The sequence below is a fragment of the Ceratosolen solmsi genome, unplaced genomic scaffold (genome assembly GCF_000503995.2).
Source record: "Ceratosolen solmsi marchali unplaced genomic scaffold, CerSol_1.0 scaffold26, whole genome shotgun sequence".
NCBI lineage: Eukaryota > Metazoa > Arthropoda > Insecta > Hymenoptera > Agaonidae > Ceratosolen > Ceratosolen solmsi.
Genome location: NW_011948442.1, coordinates 1,643,100 through 1,667,871, shown reverse-complemented (window position 1 = coordinate 1,667,871; position 24,772 = coordinate 1,643,100). Strand labels below are relative to the sequence as shown.

Below are 24,772 nucleotides of genomic sequence, written 5' to 3'. Positions count from 1 at the left end.
GACTCCATGTAGTTAACATAAAGCAGTCATCCAGTACGTAGTGTCGGTAGTTATAAAGTGTCAGTATTCAGTTATTCATCCAAACCAGTCACCTACGCCCATGCCACGCTATCACATGGAGTCTTTGCCACGAAAAGATCAAGCAATACACGCTCATTCAGCACAGCTATTGCAAGGAATGCTCGTTCACTGCTCCAATGCAGAAAATTATCGACTACACAAAGCATGGTATTTGATCCTTCTACTCCCAAAGATATATCATCTATCTTTATTGCGAATAACTAGCACACACATATTCCTATACTCTCCTTATGGGTATGGTCGATTGTTCTAAAGACATTCCCATACTCCCTTCATGAGCATGGTCGATTCTCTCTGCTAACTACCGCAGAGACATTACCATAGTCCCCTTATAAGCATGGTCGATTCTCACTGCTAACTACCACTATCATCTTCCCATGCTCACCTGATGAACATGGTTGATTATTCTTGCTGATCTATACAACGTCAGCATGGAACCTAATAAGCCACATTCCCCTTCAAGGAATATACAAAATCCATTGCTGATCCCCATAACATCATCAACGACATTCCCGCCAAGAAGCAACCACATCATTGTAATAGAATAATTCGCTCTCTCCCACAAGAAGTGAACGTAGAACTACAATATTGTAATTGTTAATAAAACGGAATAAACGATGTCTTAAAACGAAGTTATACACTATACATATTTACAACCCTTCCACATGTGTCCTTTCCTAAGCATCGCTATGGCGAGAGAGTAATAAACTGAACTATTGAATTTGGCAGTTCGAGCTGCAAACTAAACTTTCGAACATTCAGTTCTTCTATCCGGACTTTCGAACATTTGGTCCTTCGAGCCGGATTTTCGAAATTTTGGTGCTTTGAGCCTGTTTGAAATACCAGCCACCAAAATGGTCCGAAGACCAAGATAGTTGGATTAGACCGTACCACCGGCTTAATGGCGATGGGGGGGGGGAGGTTAACGCATAGATTCAGTGTCAATACAATTGGTATTAGTGACTTTTATTTAAGGTTATGTTATATTGGTAGTGGTTGTTACCGATCGTTATAAGAATCGGCCGATCGGCCTGACCGATAGTGTCGACACTGAGCCGTAATAATAATATGTAATACACAAATAGTTTACTGGAGATGCCAGTCTGTGTCGTCGCCCTCAATGCGGTCTGACTAGAGTCACGTTGCGGAGGGCGCACTGATAGCTGGCCAGCAATAGATAATAAATAATGTATACAATGAGTATATCTTGCAGATTCTCGTAGACGGACGTGTAGAACTTTAACTGTTATGACTTGCACTATTTTCACTTTGACTTACTCAACAAGACTGATTTCTCTTCGTCGTCCGTTCCTCCTTATATATAATTGCGTACATTTATAGTTTGTAACTCTTGGAAATTCTGTCAAATTCTCGGAAAGCAAGCTTTAGTAGATTCGAGAATCTTCCTTTGTTGCTATGCGGACACAGCATAAGGCTTAAATTTCATCGAGAATTTTCGTAGCGATTACTTCAAATATTACGCATTATATTAAATATGAATGTAAAATAAAGCAATAAATTTTTTATTTTTGGGTAGTTCAATCCTGAACGCCAGATATCCGGCCTTTCGAACATTTGGTCCTTCGAGACGGATAACCGGGCTTTTCGAACACAAGTACATTTTTTCTTAGCTAATATTAAAGATTTATTTATCATGCAGTCATTTTTCAGTATAAATAAACCTATCTCAGAAAAAACAGTTTACGATTTAATTAAAATTTTTAGTTCTTGTTGTATACTTAATCACTAACTACTTTGAATCAGTGATATATATAAAATAGTTACGTCTATATTTTTGTTTCTAGATCACAATTATATAAGCTACAAAAATTGCTATATTTTTACATTTTGGAAATGTTACAGATTTACAAAAGTAGGAGAGGTATGAGCGTGCGATTCAGTTGTTTATAAACAATTAATGATTACTGCTTTTTCTATAATTATATTTCATGGAAAATAACGGTAAAAGTTTTCTAATTGACTTTAATTTAATGCATTTTAATCTACTCAAAATCTATTATTAGAGTTTTTAATGTAAAATATATTAAAGTGTCATTGTTATTATATTTTAATGATTTTTTATTTTTCATATTGAATTGAAAAATCATTTCACCATTTAATTTACCATGTTTTTTCAGTAATAATAGCAAATTTGTTATATTATAGACGTGCAATCCATGGGTACTATTATTTTTAAATGCAGTTATCTATGATAATCTCTCAAAACTGTTTAAAACATATATTTTAATTAATGTACAATGAGTTGGTTTTTGTTGGTGTTCGGGATTGAAGCAATCTTCACGAATTTAAAATTGGGAAAATTACAAGTTCTCAAACACTCATGTTTGTAAAGATGATTTAGCGAATTCGGGAATTTTCCTACGCCTTAAATTCAAATATACTACATTTCCGCATAGCAACGCCGATGAAACTTTTAGAACCTACCAAGGCTGTGTCATTCGATGCTTCTAGAATATTCCAGAGCTTTGTTTTCTGACGTTACTAAGATTTTCAGCATAGCAACAAGCATTAGCGCTGTTGCCGGCGTCGTAAGCTGCTAGGTGAATGTTTAAGAGCAGCTCGCCACGCACCGAGGGTCACTGTAACTCTACCCATCGTTCATTCATCTGTTATTGTGCACGGCATTTTTCAGTTAATCAAGTATCAGTTATAACTTGCGACTACGAAACTTAGGCGCATGCTTGGCAATCAGCCTATTATACGTGTATTATTTTACCAGAATCTGCAATAACAGGTTAGTAAGTCAACAGTGAAGCCATCAGAATTGTAATCAATAAAGTGCGTCAGCATCGCAGTCATTCAGCAGGCCATGTCGGTAGTACATAAGGTACATCCATTTTATTATTTGTACAAGCTAGTCATCCACGCTCGAATCACGTTTCATATAAAGTCTGCCAAGAAAGTAACGTAATACACTCTCTCAGTGCCTTCTTACCGGAGAACGTTTGTCACCTCTCCAGGCGCCTTTTCAATCATTGTCAAAGGCAGACTGCAGTTTATCAAATAGTCGACTATAAGTACATTGTACCAAGTCCTTCCGTACTTGAAGGCTTATTATCATTATTATATCATATCATTATTGTTCATTATTGTTCTTGCATGTGTCTGTTTGAGTATGTTTACTCTCCCTGCTAAGCACTACTGATTACCATTACCATCTACCCATGCTCACCTTATGAGCATGGTCGACTGCTTATACTGATCTTTACAACATTAGCATAGACCCAAAACCCACTAGATGTTATGTGGGGTTGCCGGGCAAGTAAAGGGTGAATGCACTGATTAATAATTAACACATGTCTTTATTATTTCTATTTATTTGAATTGATTTACAAAAGGGTGAATTACAGACGAACTTTATATTTCTTGATAATCTTGTGGTGTTGAAATATATTTACTATGAATGAAGCAGGTTATAATCTATTGAATATTATCGCTAAGAGGTTATCATGATTGTAGTGCTCTGATCGAACACTGGAATGCCATTGTGTTTATCTTAACACGTGTGTAGTTGCCTTTAAATATCGGTCGTAAGAGAGCCGAGATGGAGGTTATGCGAAGCTGTGCGCCATCTGTGGCTGGAACAACTTGCAGTTGGAGGGATTGCGAAGCCAATGTGGCGTTTATAGCTGGTCTTGTTCAAGAGTATGTCCGGGAAGCTTCCGTAGTTGGACTTTATCCGTCCGTCTTCTACATAAGCCGAGAAATCAAGAATGAGTACTAGCTGTAAGGACTTACTTGCAGTGTATCGTGATTTTCCAGTCTCTCTTCGATGGCTTGTTATTACGTTCCCTTGCAATGTTGCAACCCTTCAGTTCTTCCTTGTCTCCAAGTGAGACCACAAGTGGTCAGGTCCCACGCAATCCAGTCTTGATGAGATCAATTCAACTGTACACTAATTCACAATAGTGGAAAGAACTTATTATTAAAACTCAGCTAGCTAAACGACTCATCTCTCCGGTCCTCCTCCGTGAGAGTTGGTCGTGACTTATCCTTCACTGTAAGAAGTATTTGGAAAGAGTAAGTGCGGGTACATTACGTAGTCCCTTCTTAAATGGTTCACTGATCCCGCTCCACTTGGGATCCCTTCTTCCTTTATTAATTAACCAATCAGTGGTTGATCTTGGGTCGCACAATAGATTATGCACGCCTTCATTTCCACTTCCTTCCGGGCTCAGTTCCGAATTTGCTAATTGGGAAAGTGTCGGAAGGTGGCGAGCCTTTTTCATTGGTCACCTCTCTTTGGTTGCCTCATCCCTCTCTGGGACTTGGCTAGAAGCAGGGTCCGCTTGGGCGTGGTCAATTTTCCAATACGATCGACCAGATGTGGCATAGCCAAGAACAATGCAAGCATTGTCTTAAAGGCCGAGTGCGCACGTATGGTCATTGCATGTGTAGTACGTACGGGTTTTCGGTTGCAGTAAATATTTGTACTCAATGCTTCACGCATATCTGATATTCGTTCTGAATCTACTTTGGGGTTCTCGCGGCAGTAAACCCATTAGGTTCTACTGCACTGGGAGTATGAGCACGTTCCGCTAGAGTTTTCCAGATGTTTTATGACACTAGTACAAATAATTATGAGCAGGAAAGTTTTGAAGTCTTAAATACCATTTACATGACATTACTTGTCAGATATTTTATTGCCTTACTAAACGGAGTCTCTTATTCTCAAACAGACCCAATATTCAACATCCTTACCAATCTCCATAACATCAACAACATTGCCACCATCACGACGAAGCAACGATACCACTGCAATAGAATTATTTCCTCTCTCTCGCCTTAAGCAATCGTAAAACTGCAATACTGTAATTATTAATAAACCACAATAAACGATGTCTTAATTCAAAAATATACATTGTACATATTTTCAGTCCTTCCACTTGTGGTTTTTCCTACTAATCGCTACGACGAGAGACTAACCCATTGAACTATTGAATTGGCAGTTCCAACCACAAAACAAACCTCAATCTTCGAACAATTGGATTTAAATGTTTTTCATTAACATTGTTACATAAATAAAGTAATGCTAAAAATTAAAATAATATCATTAATATAATTACTAGAAATCTTAATATGCTTTACACAAATTATCCTACAAAAGTTGTCACTTAATACAGTCCCAGATATTTAAAAATCCTAATAATCATTAAAAATGCATATTAAAGGATATAAATATTGATTTCCCTTATTTATTGAACTAATATTTTAATTTATACTCAAATGATAATTCAATTGATACATACTAAATGAATAGTCAGTTATAATAATTTATTTATATATCAAGTAAGAAATTATAAAAAATATAGTTTATTTTAAGTTGCTACATTTAATTAAAAATAATTTTTAATGATTGTATATATTAATAGTAATATATAATAAAAAATAAATAGATATACAATTTTCAATGATAGTACACATTTTCACTACAAAGATATAATAAAAATGTACATTTGTTTGATAGAGACCCTGCTTTATTTTATTATAAAAGTTAACTATATAGTACTTTTGTTAATTGTAATGATCTTATACATTGAACAGTGAGCATCTGATAAACCTTAATAATCATATTTCAGCAAATATTGTCCTGTTTTACAGATATTAATGATAAACTACTACTGAACAGAAACTAATATTGAAAAGGTTCTTTGATTGTAATACTAATGAAAGCAAAAATCAGTTTGATACTTAAAATACGAAAGATGATTCTTATCCAAAACTTTGAAAATATTAGTTAAAATATATAAAATAATTAAACCATTGAATTCTAAATTTTAGTGATTAAAGTTGAAACCAAATTTAAATATATATATATATTTTTTAGTAATTATATATATAATTCAAAGTAATAGGATTGAACAATACTAAGAGTGAAATTTTTCTTAAAGAAAAATAAACAAACACGTATAGACAGATACAAACACACACATATATAGCTATATATAAATATATTTAATTGTAATAAAATATTCATTATTAAAAATTGCTTTTTAAAAAAAAGCACTACCCTCAAAAATACTGAAAACGTACTTTAGTTGATAAGTTAATATATTGAAGTAAACCTTTATAAATATCAATAATAATGTACGTTTCAGTACTCGAATTAAGAAATTAATTTCATATAAAAATTTATCATACTTTATAAATCTTTATATATTTTAATAGACACATACAAATGTATACATAAAAATCAAAATATTTTTTTATGCCTTCATAATTCCATAATTACAAAAGCTTGAATTACAAAATATTTTCCTTATATAAATCAAATAACTATCTTATTCTGTATTTAGATTTAAAAGAATTGTCTATTTTTCATTTACAATCAAAAGGTTTTTTCAAAATAATAGTTTAATATTTCAATTTAATTAGATATTCATAAATAATTTAAATATTTATATTTCAATATTGGCATATCTAATGCTTAATTATTTTTTCATTAAACTTAATTATTAATAAATAAATATTTCAATTTTAATAATAATATATAAAAACTTATATATAAAATTTTATAAAATATTACATAAAATAATTAATAAGTTAGAATAATAGTTTATAATTGAGTATGAAAATTTAACTAATATACTTACTTGCTGTTGTATAGCTTTACCAATTAATTGTAAAAGTTCATTTGTTTTTGTTGGTTCTAAGCCAGCAATTATTTTACTAGTTTTTATAGACAAATGATTTCCAGTAGTAGATTCTAATCAATTTAAAATATATTTTTATTCAAGCATATAATGAATATATTTAAAATTTTAAGAAGAGTAGGAATCACATACTAAATTATTACACTCACCTACAACATAAATCAATTTATTTAAAAAATTAATTTTCATATTTCTGTTTTTCACATTATCTGGATTTAATTCTTCATCTGTGAATACACCATTTAAGAATCCAGTTGTTTTTATTACCTGAACAAAAGAATACAAAATTTAAAAAAAACATTATAAAAATAGAATTATTGGTGTTAAACGTAATTTAAAATTACAGATAAAATTATATCTTGAAGAAATCGAAATGGTGGTTTCTTTAGTAATTTCACTGTTAATGGAGGCTTATTAAAATATGGCATAAGTAAATCTTGAGTTTTTTTAATCACTTCAGGTTTTACATTTTCAACCATTTTAATTATTCAATATCAAGTTTAATAGCTAATGAAAATACATTAAAATAATTTGTATACACATTTGGTTGCTAAGCTACAGATTTATAAACATGAATTTTCTTTAAAAAAATTAAAAAAGACTTAATTTTGTTGATACTAAGATTTAATTTTTAGAAACTTGAATTAACAATATACCAAGAAACTATTATACTAAGTGAAAATAATTAAACAGCTATTTTTAAATACTCTACCAAAGCTAGTATTAAATAAATCGCTAAATAATTGTTAAGAATTATAACATTTACATTTTGATTGTTCCAATGAAACCATTTATTTTTAAAAATTTCAATGTTTTTTAAATATAATTGATAAAATAAAATTTGTTGTGTAATTTATAATTTTTTTTAATGTCCTAATATTTTACTTATAAATATTAATAGATCAAATTAATTTAATTTACATATTTAATTTTAAATTATACCAGTTTAGTACTTTCCAGATTGTGAATTTAACAAAACCTTATATATTTGCACTACTTGTGTTAACTGATTTTTGTAGACAAAATCATTCATGAGTTATGCAAAATTTAGAACTAAACATATTTGCTTTTAATGATGTACTTACCAATTTTCAGCATGTTTAGTACAATATTATTTACTGATAGTTTACCAATGTTTATAAGTATGAATGATTCTGAACAGGTGAATATAAAATGATATTCCTTTTTTTGAAAAAAGTAGTTTTTAGATTTCCTAGAATTATTACAATATAAAAGATATACGATCAGATGAAAAAAATTAATGAATTCACATACGATTTTACTTTAATTTTAACCAATAAATTTATAAAGATTTATTTATTTAAAATATTCATGTAAATATAAAATATAAGCAGGATCACTGTTATCATAAGTGAAAATGTATTTTATTTTTAAATGTATTTAATCTACATTATATGTACAATATGAGATAGTAAGATGAGACTGAATATCTCAAAAGAATTTCAACGATATTATTTTATAAAGTTACATTATCATTCAAGTTGAGTACATATACTAAAAATTATTTCAATAAAAAAAATGAGATTAGATGACTATAAAACATGTTTACATTTATATTACTCAAAATGTTAAATCATGAAGTAAAATGGTAAAATGAGGTAATTTAAAAGAAATTTGTATTGATTAAGATATATATATAAATAAAAATAACATCTTAAAATATTCTTATATATGAAATTAAATAAAAATACATATAAATACATAAATGGAAAAGAGGCATTTTCAACTGCATGTACAATTTCTCAAGAAACCACTAGCTTATCAAAATAATGCATGGAATAAATAACTATTATTTATTGAGTTCAATAATCATGGGATTTCTTGTATACAAGTAATTATAAGAATAGTTTAAAAATATAGTACTTCTAAGAAACAAAACAAGAAATAATTTTTAACTACAGAATTAAGAATAATAAATAAAAACAATTGAAAATGGAACTGTTAAATATTTCATTAGTTGATTTCTACATTAATTTAAAAATAAGAAAAAAGTAAAAGAAAAGTAGTTCAATTTAATAAAATTAATAAAATTTCTTTATGCAGTGCGAAGGATCTATAAGATATATAAATTACGCGGGAATGATTTGAAAACATAAAATTTTAAAATGCTTTAGTAAAACTGTAAAAAGCTAAAACGAACTGCAAGTAATTTAAAGTAAACGAACTAAAGTAATTTATAGACTATATTGATTATAAAACTGTAACAATAGCAGTTTCATTTACACTCATTTTTATTTAATTAAAATATTTAAATACCAGGATCTTGAGTATCTTTTTATTATTCTTAATTTTTATCAATTCATTATTTTGACTATGTTGTTGCCAATTCATTAGCTTAAATTATAGTGCGCGTGAAAAAAACTTGTTAACTTTTAAAACTGTAAAATATAAATATAATAATACAAATTTATTTTATATAATTAATTTTTTTATTATGATTCATATTCTTATTACTTTCTTTTAATTACGATTATTTGATAATATATTTCCAGATTCATCTTAAATTAAAATCGATATTTTTATTCAATTTGTTTTCAATTTTTTTAAATTAAGAAATATATAAATTTAAATTAAATACACAATATTTAAAATTATAATTTATTTACTTAGAATAAAATAAACGCAATTATGTAATTTTTTATTTTTAGTTTTCAAAATATACATTATGTTTCTATAGTCAGTAAACCTATATTAAAACATTGGTAAGAAACCGACTTATCAAAATATGCTGTTGTTTTAAAACAAATGAATTTTGCTAAATAAATGTGGGTTTGCTTTGAATTATTAACTTAGAAAATTAATTATTTTTTGATTATTTTATCAGAAAATATATAATTAAGAAATTTTTATATTACATTTTTTCATTTCAATAATAAAATGATTAAAGATCTTCATATATAAAAATAAAAAACTATTATAAAATTTGTTGCATTCTTAATTATAATAGAGCAATTAGTGTTAAATATGTATTTAAAAGAGCTATCAGTGTAAATTGATATAAAAGTATTTATATAAAATTATTTATTTTTTAAATTAAAAAAGAAATTGATAAAGAAATCAAATGCAGCCGGTATAGCTTCTATATATACTGTTAAAGCACAGGTTGCGCACGAAGCGGTAAACGAGAAAGTAGTTATAGTTAACCTTTAAATTTTTATAATCACTTTGTTGTATTTAAAATTGAATATTTTATTTATTTATAAAAATATTTTTATTATTACTGTCAATGTGCTTGCATGCTTACGCGCGCGTGCGCGCGCGCGTATTTACAAATGCATAATTATTTTATTATTTATGTCTGTCATTATACGTTGTATTTCCCAAGTATTTAAAATAACAATAATGGGCGTCAAACAAACTTCAGATAAAATTGTAAAAAAATCAATGATATTCAGACAGGATATACCCCAATTGGTAAGTGGTAGGTAACTATTGAGATGTTACAATGTAATTGAGTTTTACTTAATTTATACATGTAATGTTTTTACTATAATAAATCTATGAAAAAAATAAGCATCGATATAATATAGCTGAAATTAATTTACCATCATACATATATTTAGTTTTTTTTATTAAATACAATTTTTTCTATATTAACAATTTTACTATTTAATATATAATTTAATAAAAAATTAAATAGTTTTTAATTAATGTAAAAAAAGTAATAGACTGAAAATAATAATAATATATTAAATTATATATTACAAATAATATAAATGTATAAATAAGTAATAATATAAAGTAATAATATCTAAACAAATTATTGAATATTTTGTAATTTCTATAATAATAGAAACAAATAATTTAATTATAATTTAAAAATAAATTTGTAAATCATTAATTATGTATATACAAGAGTAGTACTTTCATTAAAAATATAACATTCAAATATATATTTTAGCAATAAAATGTAATTAATGAAATAAATATTTTTAAGTAGCTTCATTATAAACTATGTTGACTTTAAATTAATAGTTCTAAATTATAAAAACATTATTGTACATAGAACTTTTCAGTAGTATAAAAAAATAAAATCTATTTGAATAATGACAATTATATTTTGCTAACCTAACTTTTAATGTTAATTAAATATGTTTTAATTCTTCGATATATTCTTTTTAATACATGAATACTCAAAATAATTAGTAATTTATATATAAATACATATTTGTATTTATCTTGTAAATGATATATGAAATAATTGTAATTTATTTTAATAACTTCAATTCATCTTTTCATTAAAGAGTAAATCATTTATATATATTCAAACTTAAGAATATTAAATGTATTATACTTTCATTTAACATAATTATATTATCTCAAATAAATAAGCTAAAGCTTATAAACTGATATGACTTTTATTATAATTTATTTTATTAAAACTATTAATTTGAATTAATTATTCAAATAATAAGAATTTATAAATATTAGATTAATATTGTATGTGATTCTATTTAATAAATTTAGTTATTTTTAGTCAATAAATTTTGTAGTAAATATTTTTATATATAATAATATTTTTCAATAATAGGTTTTTTTATCTTGTACAAAATAACTGTTATATAAATATATTGTATTACATAGAAAGTTAAATTCAATTTCATACCCATCAATAAACAAGCTGTTATTTATATTTTGTCTTAACCTGCCTTTGTTATTTTTGTTTAGAAATGTAAAACAAATTATACATTGATACTTGAATAGTTGGTATTAAAAAACAGAGCACTGCACAAAAAACACAAAAAAGGTGAAAGATTGTAACTTTCTAGAAGACAATAACTGATTGAATTCTTTCAATGATGATCAGCTATTTGTGAGTTATTTTCTCGTAATTGAAAATAATAAATCGATAGTTAATTGAAATTGTCACATTACAATGTTCTGGTAGCATGCAATCTCCATTTCATCCTTGATTACATTTATTAACAAAAAGAGTAATTTCCTCAATTGCTAGCAAATGTAGTAATCTTTTTTAGGAATATTTAATAGATTTGTATGATTTGAAGTTTGACTACATTTTACATTTGAATGTTTATGTATATCTTTTGTATGCATCATTTTCATAATTTTTTTTTTTTTTTTAATTCAAAAACACTTGTTGACATAATTTTTTTAGATATTGTTATTTGTTGGTCATCATACATCTTGAATACTCTTTTTATCGATTATATATCTCTTTTTTTTTTTAATTACTGAAAAGATGTTATGTAGATTATATAATTAATATTAAAAGTAAATAAATTTATTCTTATTCATAAATGTATTTATTTAAACAGAAAAAGTGAAATTAATAAGAATGTTCATATATTTTTGAAATTATTGAATCTTTTTTTATATATAATAAAAAGAACAACTGTTATTTAACATTTTTGTTCTTTTTGGGAAACTATAATCAATTGGTAATAAAAATATCAATGATTTTTTATCTTATTTCAATTGAGAAAACATAAGATGCAACAAGAACATTGGAGAAAAAATTTGTCACCGATACAATGGCATAATACTGTGCTATCCTCTTTTGTCAAATTAAAATACTAACACTATAGCCAAATACTCTCAAAGTTTCCTTTCTATTTTCATAATCGTTAAAAGAAGAATCAATGAATGTAGCAAGTTCTTATACAATATTGTCTTATTATCAAATTGTGTATAGTACACTTCGAATATAATTATGAAAATAAAATAAGAAAGCCTTAGAAATTTGTTAATAAAAAGTATACATTGTAAAACTTTAGAAGTAGCAAATCTATATTATAAAAATATATATATTTAATTACGAAATTAAAATTTATTTAATATTTATAAATAAAAGTAAACTAAAAGGTAACATTGCAATGTAACCAAAGTTCATGATTAATTATGTAGAAAGATAAAATCATACAAGGTATTTCAAGATATATTTTATATTTTATTATCTGTATTACTAATTTTTAAAACTTTAAAACTTTATAGTCTACTTTTGGTGTTAAAAAAGAACTACCATTAAATTTAGATCTTGTGTAATAGGTTCAGAACAGCAATAATTAGTGAATGAAAAACATATATTTAATGAATCTGACTGCTGATGATACAAAAATTTAACTTGATCTTCTATCGAGGAAGAATTAAATAGAAGATAGACTAGTTGATTAAAAAAGTTACCAAGATGGTTTTTTATATTTAAGAATCATAAGAATGAAAATTAGTCAAAATTCTAAATATGAAGAAATGTTTTTTATAATGTCTATATTACTATAAAGAGTTATTTATCTCTTTTTTGTCTTATAAATGTTAAATATTTGCTTGAAATACACCTCGTTATAAGTATTTTAACATTTGTGTGAATACTACTTACCTGACATTTTTCACAATTATATAGCCAACAAAATATTAACTGTATGTATTGTAATTTATTCATATAATGGAAAATATCTCACGCCCAATATCTAGAGGAAAAGACATCACACTCGATATATAGAGGAAAAGTCTTGAAAAAATCAACTAAAATGCTAGACTATTTTAATATTAGATCACTTATTTACATGACCATTCTCAACATATATATATGAGAAAATTAATTGCTACAAATTATTATTTGACGTTTGTACTTTTAGTAATTAGATGTTCTTTTAATACTTTGCTTTCACAAAACAAAGCATAGACATAAAAGTAATCTTAAGCCTGTTATTTTGATTTACTTTTATCAAACAAGTGCAAGAATATTGTCAAGTAACTAAAAAAATTATGCTCAAGTAAAGTTAATCAAATGATAATAAAATGTAACAATGACAAATTTTTCAAACTTATAATTTTTAAATTTAAGTCAAACTAAAAATAAAAAATCGTATATGTATATTTGGTATTAAAATATTTTTGTCTATTAAAATAGTAGAATTTCATATACAGTTTAAACTATTATGCTAGCTTTAAAGCAGTTTAAAAAGAAGATAGATTATACTACAATAATGCACAATACAGTTTTTTATAGACTCTAAAAAATGAAAAGATTATCGACCAATATTTATATTTACTGCATTATGTACTTTAAAAATATTTGATAGATAAAAATATATTTTTATTGAAGATATCGTGTATATTTTTTCAGTTATTAATTTATGGTGTATTTATAAAGCTAGTTTCATGGGAATTGCTTGTTATAAAATAATTTTTTTATAAGTTAACAATTTTCAGATACATAGTTTCCTTTACTGAAATATATTATTTTACTGATAAAAATAGTAAATGTCAATTAATTCATAGATTAATTAATAATAAAATCATTAAATTCAAATAAAATAAAAAATCTTTGATTATAGTTTCAGAAAATGTATAAAAATAAATTTGTAAGTTAAGAAGTAGTACACAAAATGAGTTTGTAAGTAAATTCGAAAAGTAAATGCTAGCTATCAGTCAGATTTTAATTTAATCAATTACTGGCACTTAGAATTGATTCAATTTCTTCTACGAATTATTGCAAAAGTAGCTTTATGTCAATAGAAATTGATCGTTATGTTTGTAAATGTTTTTAAAAAAATGCTTTATTTTAAAGTTTTTTTATTTTTTATTTAATTTTTATTTTAAAATTGCTTTACAATTTGCAACTAGTGAATATTTTATATGCTCTATATTTTTCTAATTACAAAAATTCAATATGTATTCATAAAATTCCGTCTCATCTTTAATATGCATAGGACTGTATTTATACACATGTATAATCACAGTTAAAAAACAAAAAAAGAAACGTAATTAATAAGTTTTTAAAATACTACCAATACATTGAAATCAATTTTATAATTAATATTACAGCTCCTGTTTGCGGTTCCTTGTTTATATTTTCCCATCAGATTATAATGATTGCAGAAACTGGTCGTCCAATAAATGTTCTTTGGACATCTGGTGAGAGTTCGATTGATTTGCTATTGAACAATGTTTGAAAAAGTATATTTATATGTAGTATGTATTATATTTTTGTACATAACGTTTAATGTTCATTCATTTTTAAAGTCTCTAGTAACTATATATGTGATATGTATAATACAATTACAAATGTGTAATCGGTATGTTTTCATAATTTGAAGTATTAATATAAAAGAATTAATATATTTACAAATTATTAAATGAATGTGTTATTTATTATCAGTAATTTATATTTTGTTTATTTAGATTCTGATTTATATAATATTCTATTTACCAAACAGGTATAAATAAATTATATATTTAGATTATTGTAAATATTATATTTACTTATATTTAATATTATAAATAAAGTAATTTATACTTTCTATATTTAATTTATAAATAAAATTGTAGTCTATAACAGCTAAAAATAAACTGGTATTTTTTTATAAATACCATTTAATGATGCATAAAACACCATACAACTAAAGTAAAATTTTGTTAATTTTAATTGTTAAACAATTAATATATAAATTAATATAATAAATTAAATAATATATTTAATATTTCTAAATATATTAAATATTTAGTATATTTTATTAAACAAGCAAATCATTTATTGTTTAAAAATATCTTTATTACACCATGTTTGAACAATGATTACTTCATTATTATCAACATATTGTATTACATAATTTTGATTAAACTCCTTATTTATTAAATGACGTAACTTCAAGTTATATATATTCTATTATATAAAAAAAAACTTTGAAATGTTATCAAATATTAATAAATATTAATATATTTTGTAAAAGTAAAGATCGCATTATAAGTATTGACAATTTATAAAACCACAAAGAAAATTGTAATTACTATGAATATAATAGCCATAAACGAAACTATTTTAATAATTTGAAAATCATTTAACCTAAAAATTATACCTAGTAAAAAAATATAGATATTGACATATATGATTGATTAAATATGTAGATTGTACAAATTTTAAAATATCTGAAGCAAAGTAATATTTAATTTGCGTTGCTTCAGTTTTGTTTCATAACCACCTATAATTGTAGTGATATATAAATCATATATTTGCCATCATTTTAAATTAAATAATTTGCCATGTACTTATAAAATTAATATTATCGATTGTTAAATAAGATTAAATAAATAACTTATAAAAAAATAAAAACAATATAAATATTTTAAATGATAATTTCATTTATTTATTTAGTTTTAATTATAATATTAGTCGGTTATACAAATTAGAAAGTATTCGTTCATTCACATATTCTTTTAAAAATGTTTTTACTTATTCTCCAATTTAAAAAAAATAAATTATCAAATACATTAGGATGATTTTACAGATATATCAATAATGAATTTTTTAACAAAATTTTCTATTGTTTATATTTTTATTTTTATTATGAATGGGAATGTATATGCCTAAAATACTAGATATACTTAGATGGAAAACAATACCATATATATATATAAGTATTTGAATTGAAGATATGTACATGTTTTAACATATACTTGATAAGGTGAAAATTACTACTTCATGGACACGCACCGTACATAATTGTTATTATTTTATTTATATAAATAATTTTATTATATAGAACTAAATATTTGAAAATTTCATTTTAACTTAAAATTTTCAACAAAAAATTACATCCTAAATTAATGTTACTGTTTTCAACACTAAATTTTTACAGGCAATATTTTAATTATTAACTATTAAAAAAATAAATATATTAAAATGATTGGTCAATTAAGACTATGTTTCATCAAAAATTAATATTTTAATTTTATATTAATAAATAATGTTACGATATCATTAATTTATTTATAGAAGTTCAATCACTTTTAACGTACTATGTCTAAATTAATTAAACGGTTGTATAAAATAATTACTTGTTTTACGAAATTGAATGTAGATTTAACATAAATTAAATCAACATCAAGCTATTTGAAAATATGTTCAATATGTATAGTGATTAAAAAAGTTAGTTATTCTATTCTTAGATATTCTTAAATTAACCTGTTTAAAATAAAAATCTGTAAAGACACATTACACTATAAATTTATCACTTAATTGCTATAGAGTTTCGGTATTAATAGTTATGACAAAGGCAAAGAATACATTCGTTTGAAGTTTAATTGGATGCGATGTGTTCTATACTATAATTATTATTTTGATTTGAAGAATTAATATGAGGATTAAAATTTTTTTATAGAATTCTTTGATTTTAAGTATATTTCTTAGTCTTTTTTTTAGTATATACTTTGAAATATTTTTTTATACATTATTTGCAAACTAACTTTTTACTTCATAAAGTAGACTTCATAAGAGCTCACACATTGCTTTCTCGTCAGTAAAATGAAACATTGAAGGAAAGGTAACATAAAAGCTGCATTAATCTGATTATTCCCGCAACATTCTTTTCAATATAATTTATTATTATCGTTAGATTTTTTTTAAGTAAAATTGCTTCTGTATTTCATTTTGGACTGTAAACTTGCTTAAATAACATTTATATTATAGTAATGCTTGGTTATGGTGTAGGTTTAATTTATTTACAGATAAATCTATAATAAGGAATCATACTAAAATATGCTTCCTTTCAAAAACGATTTTACATATGTTTCTAATTGTTCTTTGTACGCTTATTTGCCTTCTAGCTGTTTTAATTGATTTCTGTATAGCGTTAAAAATGTATATATTTCAAATTTCAAAAATAATTAAGCATACAATTTTAACGTGGATACTAATAAAATTCAACTTTTTTATATTATATTTAATTTTTTTATAGAAACATGAATTAAGAAATCTTAAAAAGAAATTGTTAATAGTTTGTAAATAAAAACTTCATTATATTTTTTGTTATAGAAATCTGTATACCTGATAAAAATCAAATTAAAACAGAAACAAAAATTTCAATGGGCACAACTATGATATCAGTCGTCAATGAAAAAAGACCTGTTTCTCCAGATAGTGAGATTACATTTACGAAATACAGAAAATTTAGAGGAACCGAGTGTATTTGCCAAAAAAATAGTATTTATGCTAACAAATCTTCGAAAAATGAACTTTTTAATTTTTCTAAAGATTTACAAAATTACGCAAAAATATTTGATTCGAATAATATTTCTATAACTGCAAGTACTTTAAAAATGTCTATACAAGAACGTAATAAAAAAATTAATAGTTTAAATTTATTCAATAAAATACAATGGAAAGAAGTACAAATTCGATTAGAAGATATTAATAATCAATATAAAAATACTAAATCTAAATTATCCAATAAAAATGTTTATGAAGTTGAAAAAGTCCTAGGAAAAAAAATTGATAATAATGTAATATTTTATTTGATTAAATGGAAAAATTGGAATGTAGAATATAATACTTGGGAACCATTAGAAAATTTAACAAATTGTTCTGAGTTATTGAAAGATTTTGAAGATGGAAGATTAAAATCTTTAGAACGATTTCAAAAACATACAAATTTTTATCCTAATACAAATACGCTTGAACAATATATGTTAGATTTGCTTAATAAAGGTAAAAATATTGAATCTTCTTTAATAAGTATTGATTGCTTATATGATAAAATTGACACATTTTTTAATGTTGAACCGAACAAATGTAAAAAATTAATAGGTAAAATTAAAGAAAATATTACACATATGTTTTTATATAACGCAAGAATGGAACAGCTTGCATCATTAAAGGACTGGGAAGATGAAATGAATAATATAACTAAAGGTAAACCATCAATCAAAGTAGAAAATATAGTGGACTTAGAACGAGCTCCACAAGAGTTTCTTTATATAGATGATTATTTACCTGGACTAGGAGTTATTATACCAGAAGAACCTCCAATAGGTTGCGAATGTTCTACTTGTGATTCAAAAACAAAATGTTGCTATGCTTTGTGTGATGGAAGTTTTCCATATACTTCTGCTTGTAGAATTCGTGTTCCTCCTGGTACTCCTATATACGAATGTAATAAACGCTGTAGATGTCCACATAATTGTCAGAATCGTGTTGTTCAACGAGGTTCACATATGAAATTGTGTGTTTTTAGAACATCAAACGGAAGAGGTTGGGGTGTAAAAACATTAAGAGTTATTAAGAAAGGAACCTTTGTTATTCAATATGTCGGTGAAGTAATAACAAATGAAGAAGCTGAAAAACGTGGTAAGGAATATGATGCAGCGGGAAGAACATATCTTTTTGATCTTGACTATAATGAAACAGAAGGACAGTGTCCGTATACAGTAGATGCTGCTATTTACGGAAATGTATCTCATTTTATTAATCATTCATGTGATCCTAATTTAGCTGTTTACGCTGTTTGGATAAATTGTCTTGATCCAAATCTTCCAAAGCTTGCACTTTTTGCTACAAAAGATATTAAACAAAATGAAGAAATTACATTTGATTATAGATGTCAATCAACTAAAGATGATTTTTTGCGTCAAAGGCTTGGATTACTAGGAAATTCAATTAATGGCAAGATTTCCGATATTCGAACTCAATGTAAATGCGGTGCAAATGTTTGTAGGCAATATCTTTTTTAAAAATAAAAGTCTCGAAAATATAAATTAACATTGGAAAACAAATTTAAAATATTATAAATTGTATTAAAAAGCATTTATATTATACAACAAAAAAATTAATCTTAATATTTCGATAATCTTATTTTATTATATAAAAAAATTTATATTTAAAAATGACTAGTATTTTTATGTAAACATACCTTTTGGTATTTGATATCCTAGAACTTTTTAAATATGAATATTATGAAGTAAAATGTTAATTTTTAAATATACCTTAATGTTAATGAAATAAGGCATATTCGGTATATAGATATTACTGAACATTAGTAATCATTTACAAATCTTCAATTTTATACTGTATAGATGGTAATAATTTGTATATTTTATTAAAATATGATATCAATATTTTTATCAAGAATTTTATATCAAGTTTTTATAGGCGACTAGTATTCTAATTATATTGAACAAGATTCTGCTGTTTCATTTTTGATGAAATTTTCTATAACTTTATATATTGCATTAAAAAATTAATTATTTAAACAGAATTGTATTTTCATCTATTTAATAAAATATAATTTAAATAAAAATAAATTCTTTTAAAGTATTTAAAATTCTCAGTACAGTATCGTAAAGAACATGTTCTAAACGTGTCATTATTAAACAATTTTATTTAAATACCGAAACAAGCTGATTTTATGTAACTCAATTTTCTGAAAATTAAATGTGTTTATTACAAAATATATTTTTTCAATAACGATTTAATAATAAAACATATATATTTAATTTAATATTTAATTTGAAACTTATTTCACATAATCGTAGGCACTAGTTTATAGCGACATTGAGGTTGTGTAATTTGTGTGTAAAATAAATGTACTTTAATTTAATAATAATAAATCAATACGTTTTAATGATATATACAAGCATGTGGAATAACTAAATAAATATACAAAATTAATTAATATCCGAATTGTAAGTACGATTGAGAAATATAAATTATTTTAATAATATTTTCTCGCAATGATGTTTATTACTTTGTTTAATCGTATTAAAAAGATTAAATAAGTAACTAAATAATTCCATAAAATTTTTTTCTTAGAATCTAGTACACATAAATAACCTATTAGACGAAGATAAACAATTTTCATAGCCGATCTATTCATTATTTATACTCCGAAAATGTCTGACATTTTTTTTATGCGATTTATTTTCAGAATAGCTGTATATAACTTTTAATATGAAACATATATTTAATATATACAAATTTTTATATTTTTATTGTGAATAATCAATTATATAATTTAATACTAATATATCTACATATTCTGATACGTTTTACAATTAATAAATACACTTCATATCATTTCCTTGGAGAAATATTACTCAAAAATCTAATATTTTATAAAATTTATTTTATACTAAATCTGAATATATTACTGTTCGAGATTGCGAGAACATTTTTAAGTCGTTTAAACATCTTTAGTACCCAAAAGAATTAATTAGTCGTTCGACTCCTGAAAATACTTGCTAATAAAATATCTGTCATTGATATCATAAAACATGTTGAAAAAACAAGTCATAAAACATCTGGAAAACTCAGATGTTAGAGTTTTCTTAAGACAGTCGTCCAACCCGCATCCAAACGTTCAAAACCACCGACATAAATTCGTCCCTCCTCATTTATTCAAGTCTACCATGTGGCTGCCAGAGCCGCCGATACCAATGTAATGGAGCTCTTCTTCGCTCGAGAGCAACAAAAAGAATGAATTTCTTAACTGAAGACTATGTCGCGAGAGGCGCTGCTCTCATCCATGAATCGGTAAACTGTCCGATTGGATACAAGAAAAAGGAAGAGATCACAAATGGACACCAGGATCAGTGAACTATTTAAGAGGAAAAAACACAATATTCAAATATTCATGTTGAAGTCACCAAGAAAGGGGGAAGTTTCCTCAGCTGAGTCGGAAGTCGTGTCTTCATTTGTAATCTCGTCAACTGACGGCGCCATAGCCACCATCTTCCAACCAAAGTCTCTCCAGGAGCTAATTCACCAAGCATACTTCAGGGTCAAAGTCGTTTCAAAGGTAAACGCAACATTAGCCTAACTAATTTCAATGTCTGTGCCCAAAGGAGAACTTGCTCGTACCCCACGTGCACGAAGCCTATGATCGCGCCATTCAACGCTCACCTTGCCGATCCAACTAAAACCCTCTCGTAAGGAGAAAGAAAAGGAAAAAGTCATATCAGCTGAGTCCGAAGAAAGTCTTCGTTAATAATCTTCTTAATATAAAGTGTTTTGCCATCAGTTCACACAGGTCTCTCCAGTCGCCAGTTTGTGCCTAAGGAGATTTTCGCTCGTGCTCATCCTACATGATGCCTACTTCGCACCATTTAGTGTAATGTTCGTGTAAATCTTTCCTCTATTTCAAGACTTGTGCCCACGCGCACGACTCACTTATTTAGAGGAATTAGCAATTCGCACCAAGACACACTACTCACAGTTCAAGGAATTTCCCTCTTGACAAGCTTCACTAGTAATCTTCTCAATCGAAGTGCTTCGCCACCAGTCTCACACGATATATCCAGTTATCAGGCACCACAGCATACTTCAAAGCTCAAGGCCAATTGATAGTATAAGCTAGAATTTCCTATTATTTGCACAACCTGTGCTTAGGAGATTTTCACTTTATTTCAAGGCTCGTGCCCACGCGTACGACTCACTTACTTAGAGATATTTTGCTTATGCTCATCCTGCATGACGCCTACTTTGCGCCATTTGGTATAACACTGCATCATTTCTCCGTGCCAACCACCACAGAGCAACAAGGTTTATCTATAATTTCATCAACAATAAACGTCCCTATATTTGGAAAAGAGACGGAATAAACAGCAACAAGAAACGCATATGTAACTATTGAATCAATGTACTAATCCATCCACTTGCCCACGCATTTTTCCCATATAACATCTAATGGTCTTTTGATTAATTCTAAACAATTACCTGCTATTTTAATTTATATTTATTATTCAATTGTTCGATTGCTAGAATCCAAATAATGAATTAATAAATCACTTTATCAGAGTTTATTTTAACTAAATATTATTTTGCTCGATCAACACTATAATCTACTTTATGAAAAAAAAATTCATTTTTTTGTACCTGACATCTCAAAATTTTTTCATAAATGAGTAATAAAGAAATTTCAATAAAAATAATTAAATTTATATGATTAACATACATACACTTACATTTTCTTATTGCTACGAGTTTGTTATCCAAATAGGGGAAGCAATAATTTCTAATGATATTAGAAGAAAATATCTAATGATATATTTCTAAAAATATATCTTTGATCACTTTTTTACTATATGAACGATTGAAAAGGATAAATAAGCAAATATTTTATATTGAAAGTTTAAATAAATTAGTTATTTAAGTACATTAATGTATTTCGTTCGAGGAAATAATGGAATTTCTTAAGTTATAATTTAACAATGAAAACTGTGGTATGTGCTCTTATTTTACGATTATGCTTTATTTTGATTTTTTCTCTAATACATTTATCATTACATATGGTCCACTAATATACGCAATAAAATCATTAGATTTAATGATTTTGTGTTGTGATAGTATAATTATAATTTATTTTTAATAAAAAATATAAAGAAAATTATTAAGAAAATAAACAAATATAATATAATTAATGAACATCCAATAATCAAAAGAATTAATTGATTTTACAAAAAAAAAACATGTCTTTTTTTAAGTTAGTTTCTAAGTCAAATGCAGAATTTTAAAACTAAAGTTTTTTTAAATCTCGACAAATATCAATGTTGCAAATATTTCTATTATCATTTTAGAACTGTATTTAAAATATAAATCTCCATAACTATGAATACTAATAATGAATATTAATTAAAACATTTGAATCCAAATGATTATCACTTATAAAAATGCTTAATCCATTAAATAAATTTGTTGAATTGATGGTTGCCTAAATCTAATTCGAAAGTAAATTTAATTAAAAAATTAGACCGAATAGATCATCTGATATTCATTAAAAATATAGTCTGAATCTAAGCAATATTAATTGTAACTAAGAATATAAAATATTTTTAATTATTCTAGTATATTAGAAAGCATTTCTTACATTTATTGCATACATATATGTTCAGGATTGGAGTACTTTCCAAGAAAATTTTCCGAAATTTGTAATCTTTCTAGCTCGCGAAATCGTAAACATTGACTCCGAAATTTCTCGATTATTTTAAAGCCTTTGCTTATGATCATAATCTAATCTTTATCTAGTTTTGGAATAGCAACGTCGTTTTGAATTCTACTAAATTTGTAGAGCCTTGTTTTTCTGGAGTTCTCGAAAGTTCGAAAACTGTAATCTCTGACGTCATGCAAAACTTTAGGCATAGCGACACCTATACTTCGTTGTCAGCTAAGTAATCTGCCGTGCGCATATTTAAAGGAAACACGCGACAAACCTAACTCTCTCAGTGAAGATGCCATGACATGTTTGTAATTCAAAACTAAAAAAATAGCACCAAAAACAATTATGTTGATTACTGAATTGAAGCATTAACCTGTCACTTTTTCGCACTGTTCCACCAGTAAAATGGTAAATATGGTCTAATCCAACCATCTTGGTCTTTCGACCACGATGATGGGTGACTGGAATTCCGCACAATATAAAATACGTATTTTCTATATTTCGTAAACGGTCAATACATGCACATACTTTATATTTAACGGAAAACATATAACATACTTCTTATACACAGTCGCAATATTTTCATGATAATAAATCATCAACCAAATTATATAAATATTTTAAATTTTACAAATACAAAAAAATTAATTGAAAAACGAAGGGTATATTCAGTATGCTAATTTGTTTATGTACTCAACAATTTATTACGTCACTTCGCTTGGTTTCACTTTGTTATTGAGAATATACATTTTATATATTACACATTTTCAAAAATAACAATTTCTATCATTTTTATTTAGCAATTTTTATCTGTGGTAACGCACGGTAAAGTTTAATCAAATTTCACATCGCAAGCACTCCGATAACTTTTAGAACTTTTATGGCACTTCGCTATTTCTGATATAAAATTATTATTCATTATGGTATTACATTACTTATATGAATGATAAATTATTAGTTTTTAATCAAATAAAAACATTGAACATATATTCTTGTAATCGTTGAAAGATATACGAACGAAACAAAAAATATATTAAAATTTTTATGCTTTAACAATCAGTGTAAAACTACAATGAAAATAATAAAATAATCTCAGGAAATAAAAATTTAGCAATATTCAGTCTTCATAGTAAATATCGATCTTTAGATTATTAAACTAAATATAGGTATATTTTTCAATACATTTAAATACATTATAAGAAAATATGAAAACAAAGTTATAATTATAATTTAGTACAAAAATAGTCTATATTTATATTTCGTCATTCTTTAAACGTCGATATTGAACATAATTTTACATATTTTAAGTTGATTGAAATATTTTTATTTCAA

General features: G+C 25.6%; 2 protein-coding genes and 1 long non-coding RNA gene across 3 annotated transcripts; 2 read left to right on the top strand and 1 right to left on the bottom strand.

Annotated features, from left to right (window-relative positions):
* Positions 1 to 298: 298 nt before the first annotated feature.
* Positions 299 to 7,331, bottom strand: LOC105365844 (intraflagellar transport 54). The gene is made up of 5 exons (XM_011504102.1): positions 7,100 to 7,331; positions 6,905 to 7,022; positions 6,696 to 6,808; positions 467 to 661; positions 299 to 382 (listed from the first exon to the last, which is right to left on the bottom strand). The coding sequence occupies exons 1-5, from the start codon at positions 7,232 to 7,234 to the stop codon at positions 299 to 301; spliced, it is 645 nt and encodes a 214-aa protein (XP_011502404.1). The 5' UTR covers positions 7,235 to 7,331.
* Positions 7,332 to 10,009: 2,678 nt separating this feature from the next.
* On the top strand, positions 10,010 to 14,612 carry LOC105365810 (uncharacterized). Its single transcript, XR_912985.1, has 3 exons — positions 10,010 to 10,190; positions 11,445 to 11,589; positions 14,562 to 14,612. It is a non-coding gene; the product is annotated as an uncharacterized LOC105365810 (long non-coding RNA).
* A 3,753-nt stretch (positions 14,613 to 18,365) lies between these two features.
* LOC105365843 (Suppressor of variegation 3-9) lies at positions 18,366 to 19,241 on the top strand. Its single transcript, XM_011504100.1, has one exon. It carries the CDS (start codon positions 18,366 to 18,368, stop codon positions 19,239 to 19,241), a length of 876 nt encoding a protein of 291 aa, XP_011502402.1.
* The last annotated feature ends 5,531 nt before the right edge of the window (positions 19,242 to 24,772 follow it).